The following is a 25,984-nucleotide window of genomic DNA, read 5'->3' as shown; positions in this document are numbered from 1 at the left end:
CTGATCATCTGTGTCGGGATGTCAGAAAGCGTGGAACGTTTGGACCGCCGTTCAAACGATGCAAACTGTTGTGTGTGAGGGAAGAGTGTGTGTGAGGGAAGAGTGTGTGTGAGGGAAGAGTGTGTGTGAGGGAAGAGTGTGTGTGAGGGAAGAGTGTGTGTGAGGGAAGAGTGTGTGTGAGGGAAGAGTGTGTGTGAGGGAAGTCAGCCGCCTGCAGAGGTGTCCTTGAACGTCACGCTCGATGACGATGACGACCTCACCCTCCTGTGAGGAACAAAACATGGCAGGAAGAGCCTCCTTTCCTTCCTCGCTCCCTCTCCTCCCGTCAGAGCTACTACTGTGTGTGTGTGTGTGTGTGTGTGTGTGTGCCCCCCCCCCCCACACACACACACACTCAGCTGTGTTGGCAGCGTACTCGTCCAGCCTCTGGGCGTCACACGCCACACAAGCCAATTAGACACCTGTCGGAGTCAAGTGCAGACAGACAGCGATGCAGGGAGGAACCGTTCTGTAAATCACTCGTCTGTGCCCGAGGACTCGAACGCTGTCGTTTCCACGATGAAGGTTTCTGCAGAGATGATGATGATGAAGAGGAAAATGATTTTATATATTTAGGCCGGTGTGTGTGGCTGCAGGGGTCGGGGCCTTCGTCTGGGCCGCTCGCTCTAATGGGATCCAGCCTTGAACGTGTTTTATGTTTGGCCCTCGTGGCTCAAGGCGACGTGTGATGATCCCCGGCTGAATCTAATCCAGATCGTTCAAAAGTCAGCCACACTACCTGCCCCCCCCCTCCCCCCCCCCCCCCCTCCACCCTTATGAAGACATGCTCAGGCACACCGACAGAGGAATACAATAATAACATAAGAGAGCACTGCTGACCTTTAGAGAGACAAGTCAGAGCGCCTCTCTGAGCGATAGCAGCTCATCCTGTGATATATGAAGTGCTCAGTGGAAGCCGTGCCAGGTGAACATTATGTATTCTCTGTTTATTTGACTCACGTCTTGTCCCTTCTCTCCTCAGAGCTCGTACCCGGTGTGGGAGGACTTCAGTGCCAAAGCCACCAAGCTGCACTCTCAGCTCAGGTAGGACGAGTCGTCCCAGCTAATAAAAATATAGATGCAACATTAACAGACTCTTAATGTGACCACGAGGCCGTCTGTTTGTTTTTACAGGACCACCATTCTGGCCTCTGTGGCCTTTTTAGATGCCTTTCAGAAGGTGGCGGACATGGCGACCAACTCTCGAGGTGAGTCCTCAGGAAACCACAACATTAACCATGGTGCTGTTAAAGCCAACACTCACTGGGGCTGGATGTAACTGTGCTCATGCATGAACAGCACGGGTGCACGAGCTCAGGACTGTGAGTGCACCTGTCTTCAGGAGTCAAACCTTCCACAGGGTCAATCATTAGATAAGACTGAAAATGTCGACCTTGTTTAAAAATGTGTGTAATGTGTAGGAACATCAGAGAGGACTGAGGCCGCGGTGCAGAGGCCCAGTGTGAGATCTGGAGAAAAGCAAATGAGACCATGAGGAAGGAATCCGACTGAGTTGATTTCTTGGAAGAATCTTCAGCTCGCTGTGGAGGCAAAGTGCTCGTGTTGACTTCTTCTATCAGTGTTTGACACTCTAAAAAAGAAGCAGGTCAAAGTCCCTCCAGCAGCTCCAAGTACATGATATTCTTCCAACACATTTGCCTGTTGCAGAAATGTATTTGGAGCACAGCATGCCTCCCCGAAGACCTATTTTAAGAAGGGGGGGGGTGCAGCTCAGAGAAGTGAAAATCTGAGCTTATTGTTTCTCGGGTCTTAATGAGGTCTGCTGATCTGCTTTGTCACCCTGAGAGTGGCTGCAGAGCGCCCGGCCAATCACGGCGAGGCGGCTGATTAACACAGATTTCTTCAGAGTCGATCGTAGAGAGCAGAATGTAGGTCAAAAAAGATCTGTGAGCACGGAGCGGTGTGCAGAGGCTCCTGAGAGACACACACACACACACACACACACAGATATTCAGCGAGTGACAGCTGGTCGCCGCTCACCTGACCCTGCAGGTCACATGCCAACATGCTTCTCAAACAGTTTGTTCCTGCGCAGCCCTTTTACTGCTGCAGGAAACATTTGTTCACACATTCTCGGCAGCTTAAATCCTATAGGCTGCTCTGTAACCACGGAGCTTATCGCCATGGCGATACTTCAGGTTACCTTAAATGATTCCTGATGGTGTGGGTGCAGGTTGTTTAAGATGAGGCGAGGTGGAGCGGGGTCGGCCCGCTCGCTGTGATAAAAGCCGACGTGCAGACGCACTTCAAAGTCTGCAGTAAAAAGGAGAGAGAGAGAGAGAGAGAGAGAGAGAGAGAGAGAGAGACAGAGAGAGACAGAGAGAGAGAGAGAGAGACAGAGAGAGAGAGAGAGACAGAGAGAGAGAGAGAGACAGAGACAGAGAGAGAGAGAGAGACAGAGACAGAGAGAGAGACAGAGACAGAGAGAGAGAGAGAGACAGAGACAGAGACAGAGAGAGAGAGAGACAGAGACAGAGAGAGAGAGAGAGGGAGAGAGAGAGAGAGAGAGAGAGAGAGAGATAAAATCCCTGTAAGTGTGTCACTCACACGCCCACTCACTCACTCTGCAGCGCTGTGCAGGGACGTTAACTTCAGGATTACTGTCACAGAGAGAGGGATGCTGGGACGCACAGATTTAAAACATGATACCGTCATCACATCCAGAATCCAGATTCTACATCTCATTTCTACTTCGCTTATTTTTCACGATTCTGCTTATTCGACGTGCAGGCTCAGCTGCATGACGCCACTGTGACGCCTCTTGGCTTTTACTCCTGAACTAATGAGCGGCTTCCGGTCAAGTCGGGAGCAGAGGGAGATCACACATGGGCGAGCTGCGTGTGTGATGTCACGCGAGCTTCTTTATGTGTGCACTTCACCACTGTGATCTCCTCCACTCGTCCATGTCGTCATCATGTCTGATATCTGTTCAATCCAAACGTTTGCAAAGATCAGCACGGCCTGCATGTCGGCGCCTCGTCTCCTGCGGGCGCCCTGCTCGCCTTGCATGTAATTAATTAGAGGAGAGGAATGTCGATATTTAGCGAGCTGGCTCATGAAGGATGACCTCTGAACTCCTGTGGCTGCAGGCTCCGGTGACACAGTTTAGGCGAATGTGTCCCATTCATTCTGTTCACCCTCTCAGCTTTTATTTCACAGAAACTTCAGACCGATCAGGAGGCAGAAAAGAAAAAAGGATTTATTGATTATCACAGTGTTTGTTTGTCTGCCTCGGCGTCACCTCCGCATCGAGCTGAAGGCACCGCAGGGGGCAGACTCTCGATATCCGTCGCCCTGGTTCCCCTCTGGGGTCGGCGGTCTGGCTGCAGCAGCTGGCACAGCTGGAGGCGTCTCTGCCTCCTTCTTCTGCCTCCTTTAATCTACCTTTGACACACTCGCCTCGTCTCAGTCTGCAGACAGCGCACAGCAGCACTTCCTCCTTCATGCAGGCTTCCTGTATCGATCCGCAGAGAGCTCGTGGACGTGGTGTTATTTTAACAGGGCACGCACCTCCAACAGCTGAAGTGAAGATCTCTGTCTCTGCATGTTTTCGGCTCGGCCTTCACGTTCAGGCTTCCTCTCGCTGCGTTGTCCTTTTTTAGAGTTTATGGCCTCAGTCATGGCGTCTGTGTTTTATGAAGCAGCTGGAGGAGTCGGCTGCCAGCCGCTTTGGCAGCGTGTCTGACAGCGCTGGTTCTGAAAGCTACGCTAACAGATCTATGTCCAAAGACACGTCTGTCTGCGTGAACTGGCAGCTCGCATCTGTGTTTAATAAAGTCCCGCTGACCACAGACTCCACATGTGATGACTGTACACGGAGAATTTAGACCCTGCCAGAGATAAATATTTACCTTTTCAACACCCGTCTTTCCTGAGGCCGTGCAGCTTTCTGCTCTTTAATTGTCAGATAGTTCATCTTAATGGTTTTGCCGTCTCGTCTGGACTGTTTTATTGAAGCGCCGTGTCCTGTAGTTGATGCATCTGTTGAAAAGTGGACTTAATGTTTGCTGTTTGGATGTTGCTAGGGCTGGATGACGTGTCTCGGCGGACTTCATTTTCTCCATTTTTGGACATGCTCGGATTAAACGTGGGTCATAGAGTACGAGAAGTTCAGAGCTAATGGTGCACGGGAGATACAGGCTCGGTGTTTTGGGAGGGTGAGGTGAATGTGGTGGGTGGTGGGGCGGCCTGGGTGGGGGATGTGGTTGCAGTGGGATTTCCACAGCTCTGGGTATCCAGGCAGAGGCGTTTAGCTAATCCTCTTAGCCCCACTCTGTAACGCACAGACACACTCGGCCTCCTCTCGTCCTGATCAGCCTGCACAGATTTAAAAAGTCACACTCCGGGATCAGCCTGCAGACTGGGACGCAATTAAGTCTGTTTCTGTCTTTACGTGTGTGTGTGTGTGTGTGTGTGTGTGTGTGTCAGAGGCTGCACACACACAAGCAGACAAACGTCCGAGTCGGTCGGTACACTCTCTCTCTCTCTCTGTACGTCGCTCGTCCTCTCGCCCTGTGCAGGAATGGAGTTGTGTTAGTAGATCAGTGTCTCAGCGAGGCCGTAATCTGCTTGGCCCCTGCGCTTCTCGGGGGTTGGCAGATGGGACGGATATCCCTACCCGCCATCTGGACGGCCTGGCATGGACGAGCTCTGGCCCAGCGCAGGACGAGATCAGGGGATTACTGTCCTCCTTGCTATCCCGACAGCGCAGCTATTTTTACGGACATGTCAAATAATGAGAGTGTGCCCATGTGACCGGCGTTGACATCCATCAAGCCCGGCATTTCATGTTCAGGCCTGACGTGTATTGTACTTAGTGTGCAAGGACATCTGCGTGTTTTGTGTGCTTGACTTAGTAACAGCAGCTTATGGATTTGAGTTTTTGAGATTGAAAATACACGCATACAGAGACACTGACTGCTCCGGTGCAGGAAGGGGCCCTTACTGGGTCTTTGTTTGGATTGCTTCCTTCTCTACATGTTGTACATTTATAAATTACTCTGGACACTGTATCGTCTGATAGTCTTTGAACGCACCATCTCTGAGACTCGGTGGTTATCTTCTGCTGGGATCCAAACTCGAAACTAAACGAGCAGACGAGGTCGAGGAGGTGTTGTTCATTCGTTTTGAAAATACAACCGAGAAGTCTGTGTGTTGTTTTATTTTGAAATTCACAGGATGCTCTGTGAGTTTCCTTGTCTGACTTCCTGTCTGGCTCGGTCTATTCAGAAAATGACTCTAGAAACGTTTTTAGGTGTTACGATACCAGAAGAATCCAACCTAACTGTATCAGTACGTGTGTTACCACGGCGACACAAATATCCCCAACGTCTGATTTTAATCACAACAAAATGCAGCAAACTGTTGCACACGTGTCAGCGGGGAATCGTTGCCAAATAAATTGTGCAATTTAGAGGATGCTGAAGTTTGCTTGCAGCTTTTGATGTACTCGTTCTTCTTTAACGCACCTGAAAAGAAGACACACACACACACACACACACACACACACACACACACCTGCAGTCACACAATGTGGTGAACTGGCCCTTTTTCTGTTATTGTGATAAAGTGCAAATACAAAATGAAAATGTTTTTTTCACCACACTCTGCTTTGAGGACAGATGAACAATCCGAACACAGTCGTCCGTGTTTTCGTGGTCGCCCTAAAAAAAAGAAGAGAATGTTTTCCAGTGTAGAAACCGGAGGCTGAAGCCCGTCTGGAGCGATGATGTGAGGAGCAGACGAAGAAGCTGGGAGTAATAACACGAGCGGGAAAACAAATCTTCCTGCTCAGCACACACTCCGATTCTGAGGCCGAATACCAAACTAAGAAGACAAACATGAGAGTTGTGGGGGAACACTTTGTTCAGCTGTATCCCCAACATGAACCCTGAGAGGAAGGGAGCCGGAGAGGGGAGGGAGAACACACACACACACACACACACACACACACACACACACACACGCACAAGAGGAATGTAGAGGGAATGAAAGGGATCTGTGCTTGGTTTGAATCAGCTGAGGTTGCTGGTTGAAGATCGTTGGGTCAGCTGATGGACAGTTTGTCGGTCCGTCTCTTTGTTCCACATGTTCAGAGGATCCATCCAAAGGGCTCTGACGACTTCCTGTCTCCCGATGCAGCATGAGCGTGATGTTCTTGTCATGAGTTCAGCACGAGTGGAGATGCGACACAGAGAGCACGCCACAGCTGTTGGGGGTTCAGTGCCTTGCTAAATGGCACTTCAGCAGTACTCGGAGAGTGGCCTGGCACCTCTCCATCGAGCAGACCAACTCTCATATTTTGGTCTAGCGTCGTCAGTCCCCTCACCATTGGATTCTCGATGCTTCTCAGTGTTGGATCTATACACACGGTTCATTTTCACCCGTCGATTCAAACAACCAGCTGAATTTAAACCTTTTTATTCAAAACCTTTGCAACAAATAAATCCCACAAACAGCCGCCCCTTTGATCCGTTTTATCCTCCTGATAAGACTGAACAAGAACAGGCTTAAAAACGGTTTCAACACAGCGCACCTTCGTACAGTAACCCTGGAAACAGGAAGTGGGCCGGTCCATTGTGTTAATAATCGATCATACACCTTCCTGCATCCATGCAGGATTTTCTCAACAAAGCATCGCGATGCATCTTAGAATCGATTATTTCCCCCCACCGCTCACTGGGACTCGAGCCGGCGACCCTCCGTGTCCCTACAGACTGAGCGACGCTGACTCAGGGTCACAGAGTAGATGTGCTTGAGTTTGATTTACTCTTTCTGAGACGTTCTGAGCATGTGCGGCTGAACAGCTATAATGCCTTGAAGATCTGTAAAGTTGTTTTCACCATTCATGTATAACCAGTTCAACACAGAACAACTTTGTCGATTGTTTGGTACCTGACGGAATAGGTCAACCTGGAGAAGGTCCGATAGCATCTGACTGAAATATCGCTAACTATCATGGCGGACATGCAATGTGAATAAATTAAATTCTCCTGTCGTGTGTTTATTAAGACAAGGACAGATCAGATGGTCCTATCGAGCTTTAACTGCGGCACAACCTAAATGTTAGTTTAAAGGTCAGAGCACCGAGGATGAGCGGGAGTGACGGTACCTGACGTCCCATCAGGGTGACTTGAACGCTATGTAACGCTAGCCGAGCAGCAGCGTTTGGAGGTTTGCTAACGAGCAGCTCTGCAGCCACGCTGGCAGAGCTGAGAGGTGGGCAGGATGTTCTCAGAGCAGATCAAAACACCCTGACTGAGTTTGAGTCATCTGATTGGAGCAGCTCCATTAAACTCTGAGTCATTCACATTCTGCTTCGTGTTTCACATGTGCTCGACTCTGATTTCCTCCTGAGCTCAGGAGTGCGTTTGTCTTCTGTTCTTCCCTTTTTTCAGCTCCGATGAAAAGCACATCTGGACTTTTATTTTTAGCAGCATTTATGTCTCTGAACAGGAAACTCCTGAACAGACAAAAAAACCCTCCTCCTCCTTGTTCTCCTCCTCCTCCTCAGTCTCACCCTAATGCACTCCAGATCATGTTTACACCACATCAGGACACACCAGGGCCTGTCTGTGTGTGAGTGTGTGTTTATAAGTCTGAGGTAAGGCTTGCCGTGTGTACCGGCCAGACAACAATGGACTGTGTGTGTGTGTCAGAGAGAGAGAGAGACTAAAACAATTGGTCCTGAGGCTGTTTCCTCTGCCTTTCATTAGTGACACAAAGACACACACGAGTTCACTCATAAACATATCCGCTCTTTTAGCTTTCAGATCTTTTCTCACATCTCAAATCTCCGGCTTTGAAACGTTGTGTTTGAGAACAGAAGCTGTTTTCACATTCAGGACAGTCTGTCTCTGGACGTCTTCTTACTCACGTTTGGTTTGTCCGTCACAGCAGGAAGTTTTTTCCTGGTGGATGGAAGGGCGGATGGGCGTCTCCGGAGGCAAGACGTGACGCCAAAAAGGCGGGAGCAGGACTATAATGCCTTTAGCATAATGCTAATGGTGGCTCAGCAGCCGTGTGATATAAACGTCATTGATATTTCCGGCTCTGCTCGGTAACTAGGAGAAGAAGTCTGATTGATTTAATCTCATGTTCTGTCAGATCTTGGTTCTTCGGTTTGGAAACAGAACAGGGAACAGATCCTGTAGAACAGGAAACAGATTCTGGAGAACAGGAAACAGATCCTGTAGAACAGGAAACAGATTCTGGAGAACAGGAAACAGATTTTGGAGAACAGGGAACAGATCCTGGAGAACAGGGAACAGATTCTTGAGAACAGGAAACAGATCCTGTAGAACAGGAAACAGATCCTGTAGAACAGGAAACAGATCCTGGAGAACAGGAAGCAGATTCTTGAGAACAGGAAACAGATCCTGTAGAACAGGAAACAGATCCTGGAGAACAGGAAGCAGATTCTTGAGAACAGGAAACAGATCCTGTAGAACAGGAAACAGATCCTGGAGAACAGGAAACAGATCCTGTAGAACAGGAAACAGATCCTGGAGAACAGGAAACAGATCCTGGAGAACAGGAAACAGATCCTGTAGAACAGGAAACAGATCCTGGAGAACAGGGAACAGATTCTGGAGAACAGGAAACAGATTCTTGAGAACAGGGAACAGATTCTGGAGAATAGGAAACAGAATGCAGCAGGTTGTGTGCGTTCACACATGCAGCTCCTGCTGGAAATATCAGGAGGTTTCTGCAAGTGTGAAAGTTTTGACTTTCGATTTCTCTTCGTGCAGGAACGAGGATCAACACGGAGTCACACCGAGACATTTCCATCAAACACAAACATTTTCATCATAAAGACAGAGCTGGTTGTGTTTTATGTCTAATTGAGGACGAGCAGCACACACTATCAAGGCCTCGTTTGTTTTCCAGGAAAGTGAAATCAGCATTCATCAAATATACTCTTCACCCAAATCTGTCATTGTAAATATACTTTGTGCTGATAAAACATCTGAGACGTCTGAATGAAAGAGTCTGCAGCTCAAACACGACCAAGAGGATCTCATGAAATGATTATTTAATGACCGTGAGCTGAGAGCTTCTGCAGGGCCGCACGCTGTCTCTGTCAATCATGTGAGGTTGAAAGATCTTCATGTCAAGGTTTAATATTTTGAACACTTTCATTTGTTCCAATACCGTTGATGGTTTCAAAAAGTACAGAAGCTTTAAAACAGACGTCCGATCTTCAGTCGTATGGAGTTTACCTGCGATTCAAGGTTATCAAAAAAACTAGAAATGATTAAACTTCTGTTTCAGCTGCTGTGGTGTCAAAACAGGTATCTAGTATTATAACACAATCGTGCTGAACTCTTATTTTCCGGTGTCCACAAACTGCCTCTCTGGGCTCCATCAGCTCCTCCCTGAGCGCAGACACAAAGGAGGCTGCTTTACTTTTTAATGCCGGCTGCTCCAGCTGAGACGCAGCTCCAGAGCTCCTGCTGCGCTTTGAACTGAACGTTTGATGCTGTCTATGATGTTTCGTCAGGATTTTCAAGTCAGAGATCTCCGCCTTGTATTTGCTCAACTGGTTAATAAACGAGACCAGTCGAGCTGTCAGACTCCAAACAGCTCGTTCTCCTTTTGTCTGTTTCAGTGTTTGAATGAAATTCAATGATTCCAGCAGCTTCACTCTTCCAACTTCATTCACTTTGGGTTTTACCTCCTGGACCTGAAGTCTTAGACTTAGTCCTGGACCTGAAGTCTGAGACTTAGTCCTGGACCTGAAGTCTGAGACTTAGTCCTGGACCTGAAGTCTGAGACTTAGTCCTGGAGCTGATGTGTGATACTTAGTCCTGGACCTGAAGTCTGAGATTTAGTCCTGGAGCTGAAGTCTGAGACTTAGTCCTGGACCTGAAGTCTGACACTTAGTCCTGGAGCTGATGTGTGATACTTAGTCCTGGACCTGAAGTCTGAGATTTAGTCCTGGAGCTGAAGTCTGAGACTTAGTCCTGGACCTGAAGTCTGAGACTTAGTCCTGGACCTGAAGTCTGAGACTTAGTCCTAGATCTGTAGTCTGAGGCTTAGTCCTGGACCTGATGTGTGAGACTTAGTCCTGGACCTGAAGTGTGAGACTTAGTCCTGGACCTGATGTATGAGACTTAGTTCTGGACCTGATGTGTGGGAGTTAGTCCTGGACCTGATGTGTGAGACTTAGTCCTGGACCTGATGTGTGAGACTTAGTCCTGGACCTGATGTGTGAGACTTAGTCCTGGACCTGAAGTGTGAGACTTAGTCCTGGACCTGATGTGTGAGACTTAGTCCTGGACCTGAAGTCTGAGACTTAGTCCTGGACCTGAAGTCTGAGACTTAGTCCTAGATCTGTAGTCTGAGGCTTAGTCCTGGACCTGATGTGTGAGACTTAGTCCTGGACCTGATGTGTGAGACTTAGTCCTGGACCTGATGTATGAGACTTAGTTCTGGACCTGATGTGTGGCAGTTAGTCCTGGACCTGATGTGTGAGACTTAGTCCTGGACCTGATGTGTGAGACTTAGTCCTGGACCTGAAGTGTGAGACTTAGTCCTGGACCTGAAGTCTGAGACTTAGTCCTGGACCTGAAGTCTGAGACTAAGTCCTGGACCTGAAGTCTGAGACTTAGTCCTGGACCTGAAGTCTGAGACTTAGTCCTGGACCTGAAGTCTGAGACTTAGTCCTGGACCTGATGTGTGGGAGTTAGTCCTGGACCAGATGTGTGAGACTTAGTCCTGGACCTGATGTGTGAGACTTAGTCCTGGACCTGATGTGTGGGAGTTAGTCCTGGACCTGATGTGTGAGACTTAGTCCTGGACCGGATGTGTGAGACTTAGTTCTGGACCTGATGTGTGGGAGTTAGTCCTGGACCTGATGTGCGGGAGTTAGTCCTGGACCTGATGTGTGAGACTTAGTCCTGGGCCTGATGTGTGAGAGTTAGTCCTGGACTTGATGTGTGAGACTTAGTCCTGGACCTGAAGTGTGAGACTTGGTCCTGGACCTGATGTGTGAGACTTAGTCCTGGACCTGAAGTGTGAGACTTAGTTCTGGACCTGATGTGTGAGAGTTAGTCCTGGGCCTGATGTGTGAGAGTTAGTCCTGGACCTGATGTGTGAGAGTTAGTCCTGGACTTGATGTGTGAGACTTAGTCCTGGACTTGATGTGTGAGACTTAGTCCTGGAGCTGAAGTCTGAGACTTAGTCCTGGAGCTGATGTGTGAGACTTAGTCCTGGACCGGATGTGTGAGACTTAGTTCTGGACCTGATGTGTGGGAGTTAGTCCTGGACCTGATGTGCGGGAGTTAGTCCTGGACCTGATGTGTGAGACTTAGTCCTGGGCCTGATGTGTGAGAGTTAGTCCTGGACTTGATGTGTGAGACTTAGTCCTGGACCTGAAGTGTGAGACTTGGTCCTGGACCTGATGTGTGAGACTTAGTCCTGGACCTGAAGTGTGAGACTTAGTCCTGGACCTGATGTGTGAGAGTTAGTCCTGGACCTGAAGTCTGAGACTTAGTCCTGGACCTGAAGTCTGAGACTTAGTCCTGGAGCTGATGTGTGATACTTAGTCCTGGACCTGAAGTCTGAGATTTAGTCCTGGAGCTGAAGTCTGAGACTTAGTCCTGGACCTGAAGTCTGACACTTAGTCCTGGAGCTGATGTGTGATACTTAGTCCTGGACCTGAAGTCTGAGATTTAGTCCTGGAGCTGAAGTCTGAGACTTAGTCCTGGACCTGAAGTCTGAGACTTAGTCCTGGACCTGAAGTCTGAGACTTAGTCCTAGATCTGTAGTCTGAGGCTTAGTCCTGGACCTGATGTGTGAGACTTAGTCCTGGACCTGAAGTGTGAGACTTAGTCCTGGACCTGATGTATGAGACTTAGTTCTGGACCTGATGTGTGGGAGTTAGTCCTGGACCTGATGTGTGAGACTTAGTCCTGGACCTGATGTGTGAGACTTAGTCCTGGACCTGATGTGTGAGACTTAGTCCTGGACCTGAAGTGTGAGACTTAGTCCTGGACCTGATGTGTGAGACTTAGTCCTGGACCTGAAGTCTGAGACTTAGTCCTGGACCTGAAGTCTGAGACTTAGTCCTAGATCTGTAGTCTGAGGCTTAGTCCTGGACCTGATGTGTGAGACTTAGTCCTGGACCTGATGTGTGAGACTTAGTCCTGGACCTGATGTATGAGACTTAGTTCTGGACCTGATGTGTGGCAGTTAGTCCTGGACCTGATGTGTGAGACTTAGTCCTGGACCTGATGTGTGAGACTTAGTCCTGGACCTGAAGTGTGAGACTTAGTCCTGGACCTGAAGTCTGAGACTTAGTCCTGGACCTGAAGTCTGAGACTAAGTCCTGGACCTGAAGTCTGAGACTTAGTCCTGGACCTGAAGTCTGAGACTTAGTCCTGGACCTGAAGTCTGAGACTTAGTCCTGGACCTGATGTGTGGGAGTTAGTCCTGGACCAGATGTGTGAGACTTAGTCCTGGACCTGATGTGTGAGACTTAGTCCTGGACCTGATGTGTGGGAGTTAGTCCTGGACCTGATGTGTGAGACTTAGTCCTGGACCGGATGTGTGAGACTTAGTTCTGGACCTGATGTGTGGGAGTTAGTCCTGGACCTGATGTGCGGGAGTTAGTCCTGGACCTGATGTGTGAGACTTAGTCCTGGGCCTGATGTGTGAGAGTTAGTCCTGGACTTGATGTGTGAGACTTAGTCCTGGACCTGAAGTGTGAGACTTGGTCCTGGACCTGATGTGTGAGACTTAGTCCTGGACCTGAAGTGTGAGACTTAGTTCTGGACCTGATGTGTGAGAGTTAGTCCTGGGCCTGATGTGTGAGAGTTAGTCCTGGACCTGATGTGTGAGAGTTAGTCCTGGACTTGATGTGTGAGACTTAGTCCTGGACTTGATGTGTGAGACTTAGTCCTGGAGCTGAAGTCTGAGACTTAGTCCTGGAGCTGATGTGTGAGACTTAGTCCTGGACCGGATGTGTGAGACTTAGTTCTGGACCTGATGTGTGGGAGTTAGTCCTGGACCTGATGTGCGGGAGTTAGTCCTGGACCTGATGTGTGAGACTTAGTCCTGGGCCTGATGTGTGAGAGTTAGTCCTGGACTTGATGTGTGAGACTTAGTCCTGGACCTGAAGTGTGAGACTTGGTCCTGGACCTGATGTGTGAGACTTAGTCCTGGACCTGAAGTGTGAGACTTAGTCCTGGACCTGATGTGTGAGAGTTAGTCCTGGGCCTGATGTGTGAGAGTTAGTCCTGGGCCTGATGTGTGAGAGTTAGTCCTGGACCTGATGTGTGAGAGTTAGTCCTGGACTTGATGTGTGAGACTTAGTCCTGGACTTGATGTGTGAGACTTAGTCCTGGAGCTGAAGTCTGAGACTTAGTCCTGGAGCTGATGTGCGAGACTTAGTCCTGGACCGGATGTGTGAGACTTAGTCCTGGACCAGATGTGTGGGAGTTAGTCCTGGACCTGATGTGTGAGACTTAGTCCTGGACCGGATGTGTGAGACTTAGTCCTGGACCTGAAGTGTGAGACTTGGTCCTGGACCTGATGTGTGGGAGTCCTGGTTGCACCTGCAGCAGCTGAACACTTCCTCTGACCCTGACTGACCGAACCCTCCGGCCCGTCGTCTCTGTGTAACGTCTTTCATCCTCCCCTCTCTCCTCGTCCTCCCGCCTCTCTTCATCCATCACTGGCCTCGGCTGTGTCGCTGCCAGCTCACATTCTGCTGCTCTTAAAGGACGGTGGGGGGGGGGGCGGCTGAACCGCCTGAGCTCCAGGGCCGAGGTGCCAACGTGACGAATCACTGTTGTCTCACGCGCGAGGGGATTTCCATCAGTCCAGTCGTCTGTGTGAGAGCTTTATACTCCTGGACGTGTTACTGCGAGGATGTTCTGTACCTTCGAGCTCTACAGCCACACAAACAGGCTTTATTGACACAGGAAGTAGAGAGGGAAGCAGCGAGTCCAGCTCGGCAGTCTCGAGTGCAAATGAAACCCGATTCGAGCGGAGGGGTTAAGATCCTGAAAGAGGGAGAGACGGTTAAGCTAAGCCGCCATGTTGAAGACATCAGGGCCCGTCGGTGTTTAGCTCCTGGCTCCGGCTCCTGGCAGGAGAGCCCCAATAAAGCAGGCTATTAAAGCGCTGCTCCTTCCCGAGGAGTCGGGGGGGGGGGGAGTTAATCAGAACCAGAGCTGTGGGTGAAAGCGCTCTCTAACCGCTCAGACCACAGCGAGCCGATACTGGAGTTTAAGGTTCCTGGTTTAACCCGACTGTGGGGGCTCGACCTTCCCACCGAGAATCCTGTGTAGCTCTCAGCAGGCGCAGCAGATCTGCTGACTGCTCTCTATTTATGTTCAGTTTAGATATATGGGACCAGGCGCCAACAGCACCGGCTACACGTTGTAATGAACCGCACATTTCTGTTTGTTCCTGTCTGAAGATATATGGCCGGGTTGCGTAAGCGCCCTGCTGCACAGTGATCATTCATGCACGTGTGGGTGTCTGCTATGAGGCCCGAAAGACCCAGGGGTCCACGTCTGCTAAATAATCACTTTCCCAGCTCCGACCCACTTCAAGCCAGTTTTCAAGAATGAACTGACAAACCTGTTCCAAACACGAACGAGGATGCAGATGCATGAATGAACGACGCCACACTGATAATCTTTAAAAATGGAGAATCGTCAGGAGAGACGCTCCACATGCTGTGTTGTTTACATGTGGATTGGTTTCTCTAGTTTATTGCTTGATTACAATGAGGAGGCAGCTGAATGTTCAGCAGTCCGGGACAAATTTCCCCAAGGCGACAATAAAGTAAAATAGAATCTATAAAAACAACAGCAGAGAGTAAAGAGAGAAGCACGAACAACATCAAAGACAGACATGTTGTATTTCCACTCCTCTCTGCATGAGCATGCACGGTGCTCCATCCGTCCGGTGGAGGCCAGAGGCCAGCATGTCTTCAGGACGTGGGCAGGAAGCCTCTGGACCTCCCCAGGATGTAGCTGTCAGCTGATCTCCCCTCTGGGAGGGGAAAGGAGAAGAGGAGGAGGAGACAGGAGGCGAAAGGAAGAGAAATTGGCAGGTGTGGACGGGACGGGACGGGACGGGAGAGTGGGGGTTGGTGGCTCTGGTGACATTGCGATGGTCTGTTAAAGAGATAAAAGGCTCCCCTCCTCTCTCTGTGTGTCTCCCCTTCAGCCTCCCTCCATCCTGCACGAGCTGTAATCCTTTTAAGAGGAGAGAGGCAGAACCTGTGCACACGTGTCCTCTGTCTCCACGCTCCGCCGTGTCCTCTAAAGACGGACACATTTTTGTATTTGTATCCAGAACTGAGCACATGTGAACTCCATCACTGCCTGCTGTGTGTGAAACAGCTGGATGACCTTTGACCTCCAACCCTTTCCTCGCTGTCTGTCACCCAGAACATAGCAAGAGAGCAGCCCTCACCCTCCTCCTCACCTCCTCCTCCATCGTCGGTGCTTTCACACTCGCTATTAAACTCCTGAAAACTTCACACACACTTTTTCTCACCTGATGTGAGAATGTAGCAGAAACATACTCCAGATGTTTAAATCCTCTGATCGGCACACGACCTGAAACTGTTTGCATGCATGTGATGAAACTGCTTCTGTCCGTGGATAAAACGTCTGACTACACTGCTTCATCAGTTTTTTTTGTCCCGCCTCCTGAGACTGAAGCAGCTCTGGAAGCTTTGAGGGAAAGTGTTTATCAGGAGTGCACGTGTGAAAATGGCTCCTGAGATCGAGTCCAGATCTGTTGTTCTGTGTTGCAGTCTTCACTGAATCTGACAGCCAAGTTTGGGAGAATTTTTTTGTTTTGTTGTTAAACTCTGGGAGAGACGTGGTGTCGGCTGGATGCTAACCTAGTTTCTTTATCTGGCGAATGGAGCGCAGGTCTCAGCGGACACACATCTGGAGCCTTCCTCTGTTGGAGTCTGTGTATCAGGGGTTTGAGCGGTGCAGGTTAGAGCCGGTTTTTGTCCACCCTGCACAGACGGTGTTTAGGAAACAGAGAGAGAGAGAGAGAGAGAGAGAGAGAGAGAGAGAGAGAACAGGAAAGGCAGAGCAGGCAGGGAAGAATAGAGGGATATCCCCTTTCATGGTTCCCTCCTTTTTCCTCCAGGATAGAGGAGGCGAGAACTTCGGAAAGGGAGGGGGGTAAATCACACCACCTGTCTTTATATACACACACAGACACACACACACACACACACACACACACACACACACTCACACACACTCACACAGTGTGTACAGATGCCCTCATGACCATAAATTGTGTCGTTCATGTCAACACTGTGTGACCTGTCTGCCTGTCTGCAGCTGACAGATATCCTCTCTGTCTGTGTGTGTGTGTGTGTGTGTGTGTGTGTGTGTGTGTGTGTGTGTGTGTGTGTGTGTGAGTGTGTGTGTGTGTGTGTGTGTCTGTGTCCAGAGACCCTCAGATTAGCCCTATGTGGCCCAGATTACAGCAGGATCAGTGCTACCAAATATTGCCGCGACCTGTGAACCCTCATTAAGGCGATGGACAGTCTGGGCTTTAGGGGGCTGAAATCCACGTTTTTAATTACAGTTGAGCAGAGAGGAAAAGTACAGTAACCCGTCCACACAAGCTGCTGTTTACTGGGAATCATGGGCGCCATCTTCAAGTGTCAGAGGGGAGCTGCATGTTTGGTCAGAGGAGGGGGGGGGGGGGGGGGGTGTAGGGTTTTAATTTCCTGGCTCTGTGTCTCATTTGCTTTCCCCCCAAACAAAATAGATGTTTCTGTTCTCTGCTTTTCACATCAGCTCGTGGCCCCCTGGTGGCTGCAGCTGGAAAGCATCCTGATAGATCTGTCTGACGGGAGAGAATTAGACTCTCCTGATGTGTCTCCTTATGAAACATCAGATTCCTCCAGGCAGAGAGGCTCATCTCTGATTGCAATGTCAACTTCCTCTATCGACGGTGACACTTTGTCTGTCTTCTTATCCGATCCAAGGTGCCACCAGGGACGTTGGCTCAGCTCTCACCAGGATGTGTATGCGCCACCGCAGCATTGAGGCAAAATTACGCCACTTCACCAAGTACGTGTCACCTGTCTTTTCTTTTTTTTATCCAAAAAAGCAATTTTCTGCCCTCTCTTCCCTTGAGGGGATTATTTTGTTTCCTTATCGTCTCTGCCGACCTTCCTCTCGTCCTGAGTGTTTCTGTGAAGAAGTGTAAATAAAGTTATCTGTCTCTGACTCGCTCTTGTTTTGTCTCCTCGTGTCTGCAGTGCTCTTATGGAAGGTCTGGTGACGCCGCTGCAGGACCGGATAGAGGAGTGGAAGAAGACGGCGAATCAGCTGGACAAAGACCACGCCAAAGGTGACCAATCAGAAACACGCATCAGTAACCCCGCTCTCAGGGCACGTTGCATGAAATGTAAATATTCTCTGCTGTTTGTGCTCCTCAGAATACAAGCGGTCTCGCCAGGAAATCAAAAGGAAGTCATTAGATACGATCAAACTCCAGAAGAAAGCAAGAAAAGGTGAGACACTCTCGACCTATTAAAACCTGTGATGATTCTGCTCAGCTCTCGGTGCCTGTTTCAGACTGAACTGGCGCCATCTAGGGTCCAGACTCAGAAATAACTCCCCCCTGCCCGGCACTGAGGCTCCTCTCCTCCAGCTTCGGATGATTTATCAGTTTCTGTCTCATAAATCAAACCAATGATCTTCCTTCCTGGCTGCACTTCCATTTGGCCCGACTGCTGCTCGTAATCAAACTCATATTTTCATAAAGCGGGGGTACGGGTCTCAGATTTTATGCAGCTAACTCTGCCTGTTCTTCTTTCTCTCCTCCCCCCTTGCCTGCCCTCTAACCCCCCCCCCCCCCCTTTTTATTCTGCCTCTTTCCTCGGGCTGTAGAGCTTCTAGGTATGTTTGCCCTCCATGAAAAAAGCATCATAATCATCTTTTGATCCAAACCTGCCAGTCAAAGAAAACCCCGGGATGTCTTCACAGTTTTGGTTATTGGAGGAAAAAAAACTTGTATTTTACTTTTTTTTTTGAAAAATGTTCTTTTTTTAAAATGTATTTCAGAGAGCTACGTCAGAAGTTTGATGTATCACTCTTGGGTTTGCTAAATATTAACATACAACCAGGAACTGCTTAGCTTAGCTTAGCTTAGCATAAAGACTTGAAACAAGGGGACTCTGTTAGCTTAGCGCTAATAAAAAATAGCAAAAAAATGTCTCACAGCTTCTCCAACATTAACCTGATTTATCTTGTCTGGTGCATGCAGAAAAATAAGATTTAGCTAGCTAGTGTCCCGTTGTTATTGTTGTTGTTTCTAAACTTTATGCTAAGCTACGCTAAGTGGTAGCTTGAAGGTAGGAGCAGTGAGTTAACCAAACATGTGAAGGTGTCCTGCAGGGTGAGGACATGGTTGGCTCATCTTCATCACACTTTCTTCTTCTGCATCCTTCAGCGTCTTTGTGGTTTCCGGTCTCGATTTTAACTCGAAGACATCTTGTTTACTTTCATGTGCAGTCATTTCCATTTCAGGAGTCAACACTTCTTCTACATCCACTCATTCCTGATCAAATGTGTCATCGTCCTGTGGTTCCCACGTTCATGAATCTTCAGAGTGACTTTATGTAGACGAGCAGTTTATCATCATGTCTTAATCATCTCTCATGTTTATTCTTTCCATCCTCCCTCTACGTCAACTCTTCATAACTATCACCCGTCCAAACTTCCAATCTTTTTCCGTCCTCCTCCTCCTCTCTCCCTTCTTGACCCCTTAACAACCCTGAACCTCTTGACTCCACCCTCCCCCCCTCCTCTGTCTCTCCTCACCCAGGCCGGGGTAACTTGCGCCCCCAGCTGGACAGCGCCATGCAGGACGTGACCGACCTGTACCTGCTGATGGAGGAGACGGAGAAGCAGGCGGTGCGCAGAGCCCTCCTGGAAGAGAGGGGGCGCTACTGCACGTTCATCAACCTGCTGCAGCCCGTGGTGGTGAGGCACATTCCTCCCTCGCACAACTAAGACTTCTTCTTTTGAAGCACCGGTTGTTTAACTTCATCCCTCTGCTGTCGCCTCCAGAACGTAGAGATCGCCATGCTGGGAGAGATAACGCATTTACAGGCGATTGTTGATGACCTCACAGTGCTGACTGAAGACCCACACAAGCTGCCGCCAGCCAGTGAGCAGGTAAGAGAGCTCAGCGCGTCTAATCCAAGCAGTGACCTTCGGTGTTGGAAAATGAAGCTGAAGTTTAACATCCTGCAGTACCTGGAGTGTCCACTAGAGGCTGGCTGCAGCAGCACAGGAAGTCACATACACACCCATTCAAAAAGCCTGTTTTTACAGCAGACATGAACATGTTTACAGCCTGCTAAGTGTGATTTATTGTCATCACGGGTACAAACTGTACGGGGGGGTGATTTATATTCATAGCTGGTTTGATTGACAGGTGGGCGGGATGGTTTTGTCATGAGGCTTAAAACCCGCCTCAGCCTTTCATTAGGTTGAAAGGAAGTTAGGCTGAGTCAGCATTTGCAGCGTGGTGGCTCGCTGCCATTGAGCCTCTGGCGCCCCCTGCAGGAGCAGACGGGTGACGTCACTCAGGCTTCATCCATTCATCTGGTGTTTTTAAGGTCACAATCAAATCTCTCTGGCCTTAAAGCCGTCTGTGACTGTCAGGTGATTTTCTTGATCCATCTCGTTACAAAATAAAATCAGATTTTTCAGTTCATGATATTTTGCCATCAACAGGACTTCCTTCAGTTCTTTTAGTTATTCATCAAAGTCATTCTTCAGATCCCTTTATAAATCTGTTACCGCGGCCTTCCTCCGTCGTTGCCGAGTCATCACTGCTGGATTTTTGTGTGTTTGCAGGTGATCCGGGACCTGAAAGGTTCAGACTTCAGCTGGTCCTACCAGACCCCCCCTTCCTCCCCCAGCAGCACCGGCTCCAGGAAGAGCAGCATGTGCAGGTACACACACACACACACACACACACACACTTTGTTGCTCTTTGTTCTGTGCAGAGTTTTGTTCTCTGTTTGAGGTTTTCTGTGTGGTGTTGCATGTTTTTGCAAAGGGTTTATTTAATTCATGCTGCTCGTTGTCAAGTTCTCTTTTGGCAGTATGAATTCACACGCTGGATAGACAAACTCAATGTGGTCATGAATACCTGAGTCCCGTCCCTCCTCAGGTACCGTCGCTGTGCAGAGCGCGGCGTCTCTCGCCAGCTTCTCGGCTCTCGGCAGATTTGCGGTGCTCAAGCTTCTTACAGACAGATTAGGTCCAAAGCTGTGAAACATCACAGAGTGACAGCCTCGAGCCTCCAGCAGAACCCAAATCCACGTATTCATAGTCTAATGATGGCTGTTCGACTGTTTATTTATAGCCGTGTGTAAGCGCTGCATTCAAGGACCAAGGATTGTCTGTTGAAGTGAACTGATGAAGTGTTGTGTTCAGGGAAGGTGAGAGCTCGTGCGGCTTGTCTCAGTGAACCCCACAGCCTACTGTTACTCCTTCACATGCTTTAAAGCTGGTTAAAGTTGTAAATCCCCGCGCAGAGATGAGTCAGTGAAGGGCTCGCTCCTCCCAGACGTCCTTGATTTCAGCCTGACCGCTCAACATTTCTCCGTTTCTCCAGCGAGCCTGAAAAAGTTTTTTAATAAGCTGCAGTACGTCCAATCGTCTGCGCTCGCACTGAGTCTTTTGTGATTTTTTTTAAAAAAGAAATGAAAATCCAAAGATTACAGGATTTTCTCTGTACAACAGCGACGTACCAAAATAATAGAAAATTGTGATTTAGAGACAAAGATATGGTGCAGCGGGATGGAGAGAAAACAAGCTCACGGAGAAAGTCTTAGAGGAGCGACTCAGGGGACGGAAGAAGAGCGTCTGCTTCTGAGTGATTTAAGGTTATTTAATTTGTCATATTTAATTTGGCAATCCTCCTTAAGCTTCACCCGAGAGGACGGAGATTAAGGGGGAACGATAACTTCCAACATATTCCAGAGGGGGGAGGAGGAGGAGGAGGAGGAGGAGGAGGAGGGGGGGGGGGGGGGTGAAGCACATTTTCAGTGCGTGGGTGACACAGAGAAGTGAGAAGGACAAAAAGCCCAGAGACAGCAGTTCACAGGGAAAGAATAATCAAAGACGAGATGACTTGTTAATGCTGTTTGATGCACAACATTTAGAAGAATGGCATCATTTAGAATCTTCACACACTGAGCCTCCGTGTTCTCGGCCTCTCCTCATCTATTTTTCATTAAGCTTCTCTTGTTTTTCTGCACGGCGCTGGACTCAAATCCCCCCCCGAAAAAAAAAAACCACGTTTCAGAACAAAAACAGGGAGAAAAATCGTGATCACAATCCTGTCTTACATGCAGACTGAACGTTTCATGGAGCGTCACTGAAAGAGTGCTGTCGTTACTCTGCATGAGGCTGAAGGAGCTGCACCGAGGGATTATGGGTGGACCGCTGCAAACACGACGTGAGGGCAGCCATGACGAGAAGAGAGAAACTCATTCTAACTTCACTTTGAGCGAAACGTGTAACAAACAGGCCGTTTACAAAACAAACACAACGTGCAGTCATCAGTGTTTCCCCCCGCACGCTCCGTGTCCGCTCTCAAGACGTAAAGCGAGGGGCCCGGGTTCAGGTCCAAACCGTTACTCCTTTCTTGTGCATCTTCTCTCTCTCTCTCTCTCTCTCCCGTCTCTGCTCCTGTGATCTCATGACCGTCGTTTGCATTTGTTGTTCTCTTAAGGACGACGTGGACACGTGACGGGGACTTTTCCGATGTCATTTCATAACGCACAAACGATCCTGCGAACCGAAGAAACAGTAAATACTGCTGGGTGAAAAAAAGGGTCATTTATTCTATGTGCTGAGTTCAAGCGTCGACTCTTCGCCGTGATCACGAGCACATTTGTGCAGACCACATTAGTGTCATCGTCATGGCAGGATTACAGAGCGCTGTTACTCCGAGATAAATGAGGTGCCAGGAACACAGAGGTAAACAAACCTGTAGTGACGGCTGCTTTCAGCATCATCATAAAAACAGATGTGACTTCCTTCCACAGTCTCCTTCAGATGCCCTCTGCAGGAGCCCATCGCCTCAGCAGCGTCTCCTCCCACGACTCCGGCTTCGTCTCCCAGGACGCCAACACCCACTCCAAGCCTCCGTCACCCATGCCCTCTGACATCACCAGCCAGGTAGCAAACACGCCGACTCACTCATCGGCAGTTCAACATAAACCTCCCCGATTAACACCAACACGTCTTCATGTGGAACTTTCCCTCTTTCCTGATTTGCATTTCAGTCACAGAGCGTGTTCACAATAAGCAGGCAGCGCTGTAATACAGCTTTACCAGTTGCGAATGTGGAATTTTTTTGTTCCCACTGGGCTGATAAAGTTATTCAGACTCTCACGGTCTGAACATATTGCAGCGTAGAGAACACAGTGTGCAAAAAAAAGAAAAAACCCCACAGCACACCAACTGATGCAATGTTCTTCTCTGAATAAAGGATCTGACTGGGTACTTTATTTTCGATCCGGGCGATGTTATAGATCCCCTCAGAGCGGGGGGGGGGGGACTCCCCCCTCTCTCCTATATAAGCTCATCAACACTCGTCTCCTTCTCTCACCTCTGTAACTCTTCATCACATCTCCATACACCATCCTTCATACACTCCTCTCTCTCTCTCTCACTTCCTCTTCCAACCCCCGTGTTGTTTGCTCCGTCTTCCCTCTCCCAGAAATCCACCAGCTCTGCCTCCTCCGAGGCTTCAGAAACCTGCCAGTCTGTCAGCGAGTGCAGCTCTCCCACAGCGGTTAGTACAGCCCTCTCCCTCCTGTATTGGACCCACACACACACACACACACACACACACACACACACACACACGCATTGTTGTCTGTATCCTGAAGAGGCCTGTGGGCTCCACAGCGCTGTGACGTGGACTCTTCATGGATGTTCGAGCACTCTGACTCAGACTTGTCTGTCCGTTTCGCAGTTTGGCTCATGCTCATCCTTCGGTACCTTTCGCCCTGCTTTCTCTCACACTGGCACCATCAGGCCTCTCTCTGTCATACTTCCTGCGTCCCCCACATTTAACCACTCCCCCGGATCCAACACCCCCTCACCCACATCAAAGGTTCCTAGCTGGAAGGTTTGTTTTTCATTTGCATTTTATTCTCCTGCTTTGACTCTTAATGCTTCTTTGACCTCACAGTCACATGTTTCTGTTTCTCATCGAGCTCAGTTTGCTCTCAAACTGAGACAGCTTCATCGTTTAATAACCCTTAACATAGCCTGATGAAGTCTGCCCATGTCAACATCAGCATCCAGCCAGTTTATGAGCCAAATCAGCAGCTTGCATGTGAAGTGGACTGCATGACGGTTGGGGGGGGGTTGGAATATTAAGAGGTGCACACTGGGAGGAGGGTCTCAATGCTCTGTCTGCTGCTGCAGGACTGGGCCAAGTCCAGCTCCTGTGAGCCGTCGTTGGCGAGCACTTTGCACCGTAGGAGGGAGTCCATGGAGAAGATGAGAGAACTTGAAGCTCCGCCGAGTCCGCTCGGGTATTCTGGGATGCAACCAGACGATCCACACCGAGCGAGAACCGGCGCAGGAAGCATTGCAGCGAAGGTGAGTGTGAAGATGTGCACGCCAGCGTACGGGGGGGGGGGATGCATCTGCAAATGTGTCCTGATCTTCGTGTGTGTGTGTGTGTGTGTGTGTGTGTGTGTGTGTGTGTGTGTGTGTGTGTGTGGTTTCCAGCACGGGGAGCCTCTCTCTCCAGCAGCCAGCACTCTGGCGATGGTCCTGACCAGAGGTCTGAGTATGGAGCAGCAGAAGAGCAGCAGGGACTCGCTGCAGTACTCCAGCGGCTACAGCACCCAGACCAACACGCCGTCCTGCTCCGAGGACACCATCCCCTCTCAAGGTAACACACACACACACACACACACACACACACACACACACACACACGTTCACACACACTTCTGTAGACGAAGCACAGCACTGTTAGCTTCCAGTGTTAGCGTGAGAACTGTAAAGATGGATTCAGGACGTCGTGCAGAAGGAAACGATTCTCAACACTCGCTGTCTCCTCCAGGTTCTGACTACGAGTGCTACTCTCTCAACGGGGACGCTGACAGTGAGGGACAGGCGGACTTCGACAAGTCCTCCACCATCCCTCGACACAGCAACATCGCTCAGAGCTATCGCCGCATGATCCAAACCAAGAGGCCGGCCAGCACGGCGGGTCTGCCGGCGGGAAAGACCCTGCAGGGAACGACCAACGGCTCGGGCGGGAGCAGCTCTGGAGCCATCACCTCCGGCACGGCAACTATCCGCCGAACGCCGTCCTCCAAAACCGGATTGAGACGCACGCCATCTACGTCTGGCCCCATTCCGATTCGGCCCCCCATCGTGCCAGTCAAGACCCCCACGGTGCCAGATTCTCCGGGGTACGCCAGCCCATCTCAGCACCGCTCAGGCAGCGAGGAGTTCCTGTACGGTGACGACCCGGCAGCTGGCGACTACCCGAGGGCGTCTCCAAAGAGGATGAGCCTCCCTGACACGTCCTGGGGGGGCGGAGGAGGGGGGGCAGACAGGACTGGTTACGCCCAACAGGATCCTTGCATGGTCGCCCACAGCGCCGAGGAGGACCCTCTGCTGGCTGCAAACCGCCACAGCCTGGTGGAGAAGATCGGGGAGCTGGTGGCGAGCGCCCACGCCCTGGGCGAAGGTCACTTCCCCTTCAGCAGCTCTTTGCCAGGCGAGGCGGCTCAGCGTGCACCTCAGGAGCCGGCCTCTGAGACTCAGGAGGACTTGGACATGCTGGTGTCGATACGCCGCGGAGTGAAGCTCCGCAAGACGGTGACTGACGACCGGTCGGGTCCCAGGATCCTGCGGTAGCGGAGCGGCTGCTGTGCTCTTATTGAACCTTTGTAGTGAAACACAGCAGCACTCACCTGAGGCGTGAAGCCAGGTACAACGGTCAAGAAGCAGTCAGGAAGGTTTCACGCTTGTGAAATGGTTTTGTAGCTGCAGAAATATTTGGTGCATGCGTGAAAACGTTTGGAAGAAAGAGAGAGAGGGAAAAAAAAAAAAGGTGTTTATATGTTTTAAAAATGTTTTTAACAGTGTCGGAGCAGATGTGTGCACACGACCCTGAACACAGACATCAGCATGTTTCCTCATGGCCCCACTTCATCCAGTTAGTACTGAGGAGCTCCTGACCTCTCACCTCATGGTGGGTTCATCCATCATGCTCCGAGAGTGAAGAGAACGTCTTTGAATAAATCAATGAGGCTCCTCATTGACCACAGTTATCACCGTAAACATGATCAATCATTTACAGACTGATGCTGTAAAAGCTGAACTGACGGAGCTCACAGGATGCACAAACTATTTCAACATCTACAAAACTAGTATGCAAGCTCAAATCTCATCTGACTGCGTATAAGAGGAGGATGTGAGGTGACTGAAGGTTCACAGAGTGACGCCGAGTCTCTTCATGTATGTATGGCGTACGTACAAAGTGATCCATATTTTCTTGGTTTTTATTCTCTCTTGTTTTCCTGTCTGTGCGTCTTTGCTCCCCGTGTGATCCGCTCCTTGTTGATGGACTGCTCCGCCTGTTTTTTTCTTCTTGCTCTTATGATTATTATGATATTGTTTGTTTCCGGTTAACACCTGCAAAGTGATGAGCGCGTGTTGTTTTCATCATTACTGTATAAGTACCGTATTACTGTTTTGTTTGAGAAGCTGGGCAGCAGCAGCCGTGGAAGTCATGTAAATTAGGAGCAATATGGCAGTGTTTTTATTGCTGTACTGTACTGTCGATATATTCTGCTAATAAACCGGCTTTTTACTGTTCAAGGCTTCGACTGTCTCTGTCTGTAACATCATGA

The 25,984-nt window shown here is 49.6% G+C and overlaps 1 protein-coding gene across 3 annotated transcripts in view; it reads left to right on the top strand.

The window, feature by feature from the left end:
* Nucleotides 1-25,952, top strand: part of LOC306825123 (protein MTSS 2-like) — a 27,565-nt gene extending 1,613 nt beyond the window's left edge. The window contains exons 2-15 of one of the 3 annotated variants that reach the window (XM_079345675.1): nt 1,022-1,083; nt 1,174-1,247; nt 17,048-17,132; nt 17,324-17,415; nt 17,504-17,578; nt 18,895-19,052; nt 19,140-19,247; nt 19,935-20,032; nt 22,139-22,271; nt 22,816-22,890; nt 23,074-23,229; nt 23,532-23,708; nt 23,841-24,006; nt 24,181-25,952. In XM_079345675.1, coding sequence (XP_079201801.1) covers nt 1,022-1,083; nt 1,174-1,247; nt 17,048-17,132; nt 17,324-17,415; nt 17,504-17,578; nt 18,895-19,052; nt 19,140-19,247; nt 19,935-20,032; nt 22,139-22,271; nt 22,816-22,890; nt 23,074-23,229; nt 23,532-23,708; nt 23,841-24,006; nt 24,181-24,986 — 2,265 coding nt within the window. In that variant the 3' untranslated portion in view covers nt 24,987-25,952. The remainder of the gene's footprint in view (nt 1-1,021; nt 1,084-1,173; nt 1,248-17,047; nt 17,133-17,323; nt 17,416-17,503; nt 17,579-18,894; nt 19,053-19,139; nt 19,248-19,934; nt 20,033-22,138; nt 22,272-22,815; nt 22,891-23,073; nt 23,230-23,531; nt 23,709-23,840; nt 24,007-24,180) is intronic. The other 2 variants (XM_079345676.1, XM_079345677.1) reach the window with 2 other exon arrangements.
* The last annotated feature ends 32 nt before the right edge of the window (nt 25,953-25,984 follow it).

Source organism: Symphodus melops, assembly GCF_947650265.1.
Source record: "Symphodus melops genome assembly, chromosome: 6".
Taxonomy (NCBI): domain Eukaryota; kingdom Metazoa; phylum Chordata; class Actinopteri; order Labriformes; family Labridae; genus Symphodus; species Symphodus melops.
The sequence above is the reverse complement of the archived record's forward strand: the minus strand, read 5'-3'. Positions and strand labels throughout refer to the sequence as shown.